This window comes from Dipodomys spectabilis, unplaced genomic scaffold (assembly GCF_019054845.1).
Source record: "Dipodomys spectabilis isolate Male_0828 unplaced genomic scaffold, ASM1905484v1 ptg000141l, whole genome shotgun sequence".
NCBI classification, from domain to species: Eukaryota; Metazoa; Chordata; class Mammalia; order Rodentia; family Heteromyidae; genus Dipodomys; species Dipodomys spectabilis.
This window is the reverse complement of record NW_024870818.1, coordinates 368,923-377,143: the sequence shown is the minus strand read 5'-3', so window position 1 is coordinate 377,143 and position 8,221 is coordinate 368,923. Positions and strand designations below refer to the sequence as shown.

Genomic DNA, 8,221 nt, shown 5'->3' with positions numbered 1-8,221 from the left:
CTGAGAACTGAATATGTCATAACTTACTGTGAAAATATAGAAATTTGTGACAGAATACATTCCTATGAGTCACTCTGGGAAATCTATACACATTATGAATGTCTAAATTATACTGAAATCTTGGTACATAAATACATAAATCAGGCAAATGAGGAGGGTGTACCCTTTGTTACTTTACTCAAACCAACTGGTCAAGTCAGTGTGTAAATGACTTACAAGCTATCTGGGTACTGACAAATCCACTCTCTGCGGACGGTTCTGCTTGCTCTGTTGACTTTGTTGACAGCTGTTAAAAAATCACTTGACTAGACAAGTCCACAGAGATGAGGAAACTCATTTAAAGATGTAGATACACGGCTCTAAACTCCAACTCCAACTGTTGCCTGCTTCATCAGGGCTAAAAATGCCAGAACAAGTGTGGGCATTGCATTCTTGGTCACAAAATCCAGGTTACTAGTTTGGTTCTGCTCATTGATTTAAGTCACCACATTAAATTGGGATGGATTTAGAAGCACTTTACTCTATCAGAGCTTGCCATCGGTAGATCTACTGAACATCAAATAAATTTGTGGTGACTTTCTAGAGGGCAGGTAATAAAATAAGATAAAAATCTTCCTTTTGTGAGCTTCAGGAAGTAATAGAGTTAAAAACAGAAAGTTATATATTAGTAAAATATTTTGTTTATTACGCTGGTACGCCAGATGGTTATGGAAAACATTAGGCATGGCAAAAATCAATAAACTGAAGAATTTTACTTAATCACTTTAATTTGCAGTGGGTTTCATCACTTGTCATTTACAAAAACTTGGAATACATCCCAAATACATAGAATTGAACTGAGGTGAGCCAAACATGATGGCTCATGCCTGTAATCCCAGCTACTTAGGTGGCCAAAACGGAAAGCATGAGACCAGTCTATACAAAAAGTTAGTGACACCCATTCCATCTCAACAAGCAATCTGGGTGAGATGGTAAATGTATATAATCCAAGCTACGCAGAAAGTCTAAGTAAGAGGATAATGGTCCAAGGTCAGCCCTGGGCAAAACAATCCAAAAAAGAACTAAAGCAAAAAAGAACTAGGTTGTGGCTCAAGTGGAAGAACAGCGGCCTAGCAAGCACAAGACCCTTCGTTAAAATTTTAGGACTTGCCAAAAACAAACCAATAGAACCCAGGTTTCTAATTTAGACTGGACCACTACTTAGCACTATGTTCCTAAGTTCAGTGCGCTGCACCTGACTATTCCACGGAATTACATTTATCACAAGTTACAGATATGTATATATGTACATAATCTATATTTAACTTGATCATAGACTTTGTCCCGATGTCCTAAGTTGCTTTGGGATGCTACCTACTGCTCCCAGTTCTGAGAAATCCAAAACCAAGAAGCAGGTAGGTTTTGTGCCTGGTGAGGGCCTACTTCCCCGTTCATCAGCTGCCACCTTCCTGCTCCATTCCCACACAACAGAAAGACAGAGAGCAACTAGGACGCCCCTTATAAGGTCGTCAATTCCGTTCCTTAGCCCTTCTTCCTCCTCTGCCCCCACAGTACGGCCATCCAAAGGGTTCAGATTTCAGTTCCTTCTACCCAGTAAAGTGTTGCTTGTATCTTTTAATTTAATCATTTTCATCTTTGACTGTTTCCTATGGCTCTTACTCTTTTGCTTTCAGTATCTTAGTCTATAGAGTTTGAGTTTCCGTTCCTCTCAGTCTTATCCTTTATACTATTGTTTTTCCTAATTGGTCTTTTTTTCCTTTTTTCTGAAGTGCTAAGGCTCAAACTCAGGACCTTGAACACGGTAAACAGCTCTACACTGGGTTTAAATCTCAACCTTTTTAACTGATTCTTTTTTATTTTTATTGTAGAGTTGATATACAGAGGGTTATAGTTACATGAATCAGATAATATGTAATGAGTACAATTCTTTTTGTTAGTATTACAATTCTTTTTGAACTATGTCTCCCTTTCCATTGCTCTCTCCCAGTTTTTCCCTCCCATCTCCACACACAAGATGGATCGCATTTTCCACATAGTTTCATATCACTGTTGTATTTGTTCACCCTTGTTCCATATATTATGTACCCTCCCAAATATGAACAAAGTAACCAAGAAGACAAGAAGAAAAGAAAACAAAAACGGCAACAGTGGAAACTGTTCATTTCATAGAATAATATTTTATATGAGCTTTTCGTCTTTCGGCTCGGAGGAGACAAAGGTGCAACTTTCTTCGGTCGTCCCGAACCCGGGTTCATCCGACACCAGCCACCTCCGTCATGCGGCCTAAGTTTGATCCCAACGAAATCAAAGTCGTCTACCTGAGGTGCACGGGTGGCGAGGTGGGCGCCACGTCCGCCCTGGCCCCCAAGATCGGCCCCCTGGGTCTGTCTCCAAAACAAGTAGGTGATGACATCGCCAAGGCGACAGGGGACTGGAAGGGTCTAAGGATTACAGTGAAGCTGACCATTCAGAACAGACAGGCCCAGATAGAGGTGGTACCTTCTGCCTCTGCCTTGATCATCAAAGCCCTAAAGGAGCCACCAAGAGACAGAAAGAAACAAAAAAACATTAAACACAGTGGAAGCATCTCTTTTGATGAGATTGTCAACATTGCCCGGCAGATGCGGCACGGATCTTTAGCCAGAGAACTTTCTGGAACCATTAAGGAAATCCTGGGCACTGCCCAGTCTGTGGGGTGTAATGTTGATGGCCGCCACCCTCATGACATCATAGATGACATCAACAGTGGTGCAGTGGAATGCCCGGCTAGTTAAGAAGCACAAGAGGAACTATTTCAATAAAAAACATCAGATAAAAAAAAAGAATAATATTTTATATGATTATATGCACATAGCTATTGAAGCTTTGTCCACCACCCCTATGCATATCCTCCTTTGGCCTCAGTATGTGAATTACTAGGTTCCTATATAATTTATCATGTCTCAGTGTGTGTGCATATGTATTTATTTTAATTTTATTTATTTATTTTTATCATTCAGTGTGCTTACTTGTAGATTTATTCTGGTTACCACAAATGAGGGATCCTTAAAGAACCTGAATAATCTGCTCATGTCTTCATCTATGAATTGACTTTTTTCTCTTTCCTTTGTTTTCCTCAACCTGCTACAGACAAGGCTATCATTTCTTTTTCTCAGTATTCTATTTCCTTTGGTTTATAAAGAACTTCCTGTTGTCCAAATGTCCATTTTTCAATATGAGACTCAACCTTGAACAGTTAGTCCATTCCTTTAGGCTTTTTTTTTTTTTTTTTTTTTGCATTTTGTTATTTTGAACTTTCAGTTTTTGTGGGTGTTTTTATTTTGGGTGTTTTTATTTTGTTTTTATTCATATGGTGAACAACCAATCCTCTTAAAATTTACAAGTCAATGATTTTATTTTATTCACCAAGTTTTGCAACCATTGCCATGAGTTCCAGAACATTTTCATCATTTCCAAAAGAACCCCTTATCTGTCAGAAATCACTCCCTACTCCTCTGTCTTTTTAACTCCTGAACCACTAATGTACTTTCTATCCTCCAACTCTGTTTTTGTTTTGATTTTAAGATAGTATTAGCTACTGTGGTTCTCTCACATTTCCATGTAAAATATAATATTAATTTCCTTTTAAAAATATTCAAGCCAGGTCCCTGTGACTCACTTCTGTAATTTTAGCTATTCAGGAGGCTGAGAAAGCCAGCCAGGGCAAAAAAGGTCTGGAGACTCCTATCTCCAAAAAACTACTTGGGAAAAGCCAGATGGGGCACTGTGGCTCAAAGTAGTAGAGCCCTAGACTTGAGCAAAACAAGCTCAGGGACAATGCTCAGGCCCTGAGTTCAAGCCCCAGGACTGGCACAAAAATAATAATAATAATCAAGTGGGAAATTCATCTATAGATTAATTTGGGTATCATTGTCATCTTAATTATATTACTTCTTTTTCATGAATATACAGACCTTCCTGCTTATTTAAATACTTTTAATTTCTCGCAACAATATTTATAGTTTTTAGTACACAAGCTTAGCATTTCTTTTATATTCAAAATTTATCAAAACTATATTTAGTGCTGAATCTCTAACTTCAGTAGAAATTTTATTGTGCTAAAGGCCATCTCTTCTAATCTCTCCAAACTTACTCTTAGTTCTTTTTTTAGGCTTTTAAAATTCAGAGCAAATCCAGTCCATTAAAATTAACTGCTTCTTTTTAAAATATGACATTCTGTACCCTGAACACCACATATATTTCTACTTCCATGTCTCTTCATTCTTCTCCTTAGAATGACTTGTGGCCTCAACCCTGTTAACAGCATCCTTATGATTTTTAAGCTCTTATGTAACAACTACATTTTCATAAAGCATTCCCATCATTTCCTCACCCTTTCAATATTTTATTCATTCCTCAGCTAGAGCTAATTGCATTAGATCTTTGATATAATATCATAATCATCTATGATAATTTCTGAGTATGTATTCCATTTCAAATTGCAGATTATAGGTAAACGTAGGGCTTTTTTTCCCCCTTTCTAATCCCATGTGCCTTAGGGTATTCCATCCAAATTAGAATTATTCACTGCTTTCTTTCTTTTTTTTTTCTTTTTTTTTCATTTGTGGGGCTTGAACTTGGGGCCTGGGTGCTATCCCTGAGCTCTTTTGCTCAAGTTTAGCATTCTACCACTTGAGCCACAGTGCCACTTCTGGTTTTCTGATGGTTAAATAGAAATAGGCTTTCTATTGCATAAATAACAATAGTGCAAATTCTAAAGCAAAATATTGATAACAACAATGAGAAAAGTGATCATCAATTCACCTAGCAACTTAAACATTTTGATATATTAATGTATTCTTTAATGTCTCTGTCCTGTTTCTATTGTTCCCTTTCTTATACCCTTGTTATAAACATTTCTGTGTAAGAGGTATATTTTGTGGCATTATCTAAAAATTATCTATGAAATCCTGAGTCACATATTTCTAGAGTAAACCAGTAACAAATGATAATTCCTTGACCCATTGCTGTTACTCATTAATAGGGAGCCTCATATTGATATTATTTTACCTAACTTCTCTTTTTTCTTCAACTCCATGACTGACCTATGATTTATCAGAAAAAATTTAAGCTGAGCTATAAATATAACATTCACAAATCTGCCATGAGCACAATGATTCGAATTTTAAAAACACCAAATTGTTTTGCATTTGGAATGCAAAATCAAAAATGAGGTGGAAAAAAGGGAGGATGAGATTCTTTACTATATTTCCCATTTAGCAAAACAATGCAAATACCCCACCTTATAGTTCAGTGGTACTGTAGTAGTCTTCACTGATAACTTCCCCCTTTCTTTAGAAAGAAGATTCATATCAAGAATTAACTTGGGGTGTGTGTGTGTGTGTGTGTGTGTGTGTGTGTGTGTGTGTGTGTGTGTGTGTGTGTGTGTGTGTGTGTGTGTGTGTGTGTGTGTGTGTGTGTGTGTGAGAGAGAGATGTGTACTGGTCTTGGGACTTGGACCAGCACTGTTCCCTGAGCTTTTTTATTCAAGGTTAGTCCTCTACCACTTGAGTCACAGCTCTGCTTTCTGCCTTTTTGCTGGTTAAAGATAAGAGTCTCCCAGACTTACCTGCTGGGACTAGCTTTGAACCATGATCCATAGATATGAGCCCCTTGAGTAGCTAAGATTACAGGCATGAGCCACCAGCACTGGCTCAATTGTCCATTTTTATATCATTGTAAACTTATTCAAAAAGATGATGTTTTATTATTTTGAATTTTTTTTAAAAAGGTTGTTTTGGGGGCTGGGAAGGTGGCTCAATGGTAGAATGCTTGTCTTGTATGCATGAGGCCCTGAGTTCGATTCCTCAGCACCATATAAGCAGAAAAAGCCAGAAGTGGTGCTGTGGCTCAAGTGGTAGAGTGCTAGCCTTGAGCTGAAGAGCTGAGGGACAGCGCCCAGGCCCAGAGTTCAGGCCCCACGACCGGACCCAAAAAAAATTAAAAAAAGGTTGTTTTGTTTTAATGTTTTAATTTTTCAAAACAATCTGTCAAATCCCCAAATGAAAGATGGGAGATCAATGCTCAGGATTTGGCAGTTAAGGATGAGACACACAGACCAAGATTCTCAAGAGACTGTGGCACTGGCTGAGACATTACTGACAGGCTTGAATGACTGCAGCAGGTAAAAATCAACCGAGTAAGTCCATCAATGGCAGGCACTACCTCCAAGTCCCCTTATTTGTTTTGTTTGCTTGTGTTTTTGTTTGCTTTAGCTTTTGGTTTGCATTTTTTTTTTCAATATTGGGAGTCACACTCAGCTGAGGCTTAGTATACACCAGTCAAATGACCCTAATCAGGTATTCTACCACTGAATTATACTACCAGCCTTCCAAGTTTTACACTTACGATACAAACACATACTGAAGGACCTCTGAGTGAAAAGCTGTTTTCAAGACATGGTGAGTAAATAGCCAAGGAATCTCCTTTGTTAAAGGGCACTCATAATCTAATGGCATAGATGCTGAGCATAGTAGCACACACATGTCATCTCAGTTTTTCAGGGGACTGAGGCAAGGGAATCACTTCACACCTGGAACTGGATATCAACTTGAGCAACGTAGTGAGATCCTGCTATCCCTTCCTCTTACAAAAATTAATAAATAAATAATAAAGGAAAGAGGAAAAATAGCACACATGGACATTTTACACTGCTGTAGAAATGCATTGTCTTTGTTAATAACAATTGAGAATTTAATTATTCTTTTGTAGATCCTTAGGACACTTCAGCATACTGTTCTTTCTTTATGTTCCCAAGAAGCTATGAAAAATGACAAACATTAATGAGTTCATAAAACATGTTTATTCTAGAACTAGGATAAGAATTTTCTGTTCTCTTCACACACATACACACACACACACACACACACACACATGTGCACACGCGCGCGCACACACACACACACACATACACACACAGCCCCCTTGGCTGTTTCTATTTTTGGCTGGTCCTTCCATGACTACTGCAAGTGCTGCTAGTTTAAAACTTTCAAGGATTACATTTTACTTAAATGATCAAAGTCATTAAGATTTCATTGCTCTCTGACCTTACATGTTCAAATTCAAATAATTAGTCTATTGTTTAACTCAAATGCTTAGATCAGTGGATGGAGGAATACAGAACTTGTTATAGGAAGGCCTTCAGACTATCTTCTAAATAATGTACTTGACTCCACTGTCCACCAAATTAAGTGAGTTAGCATCTGCCTATCTTCACAAATTCATTCTAGACTATGAAATGGACATTAATTCTCAATGGAATATAATTGAATCCAGGATCCAAGTAGATACATCAGCAGATCCATTGCCTGTGCTTCTGTCTTTAAGTTGCTATTTTAATATATGGATCTTGGATAATTTTTAGTGTGATGGAGCATGACTCCCCAACACTGACTCTGAGACAGTGTACTCAATGGCTGTATATATAAACTTCAGGCCAGAACTTCTGAATTTAAATCCTGGTGTTAGCACTTGCAAGCTATGTAGCTTGGCAAGTTTCTTTACCTCTCTGGATCTGTTTGTTCAGCTATAAAAGGACAGCAATAATGTTAGTAATGTAAATGTGTGGTAAGCATAAAACAACTTCCTGTATCAAAAGCACTTAAAACAATGCCTAGTATAAAACACCTCACCTCTACATTTTTTGCCATTGTTAGTCATTGTATATTTACAGAGCACTAATAAATCATATTTTACAAAGACCTTCATATTTTTGGAAGAAATTATTAGATTAGCCAATAACAAGTCAATCTCTTTACATGTACTAAGAAGTACAGGTTTAAGTCATTATTTAAAAATAAATGGAAACTTTAAAATCTCATAGAAAATCTGAAACGCTATCATGCAATATTTAAATATACCTATTTGCAACATCTTTGATTTGCCATTTCCCCTTCAGGTCCAAACATATATCCCATATACTTTAAAACTTAAGTCTTCTTGGAGGGGAAGGGGAAAAACATCATTTAAATAGGGATACAGGTGGACCCATTGCAACAATGAGATGTACTAGTCGTTATGTTGAAAACGAACTTTACAGCTTTGGTGGGGGGCGGCAGGGAGGATTGGGTGGGGGTAGGGGGAGGATGGAAAGGGGAACAAAGGAGGAGGCTACAATGCTTGATAAGAAATGTACTCATTATCTTGCCTATGTAATTGTAACTCCTCTGTACAGTATTTTCAC

The 8,221-nt window shown here is 37.7% G+C and overlaps 1 protein-coding gene across 1 annotated transcript; it reads left to right on the top strand.

The window, feature by feature from the left end:
- The first annotated feature begins 2,192 nt into the window (after window positions 1–2,192).
- Window positions 2,193–2,812, top strand: LOC122117468 (60S ribosomal protein L12-like). Its single transcript, XM_042691212.1, has one exon. The coding sequence runs from the start codon at window positions 2,277–2,279 to the stop codon at window positions 2,772–2,774; it is 498 nt and encodes a 165-aa protein (XP_042547146.1). The 5' UTR covers window positions 2,193–2,276; the 3' UTR covers window positions 2,775–2,812.
- Window positions 2,813–8,221: the final 5,409 nt, after the last annotated feature.

What these genes read in the sequence shown, in the direction of transcription:
- LOC122117468 (XM_042691212.1), top strand. Translation starts at nt 2,277, where the DNA reads ATGCGGCCTAAGTTTGATCCCAACGAAATCAAAGTCGTCTACCTGAGG.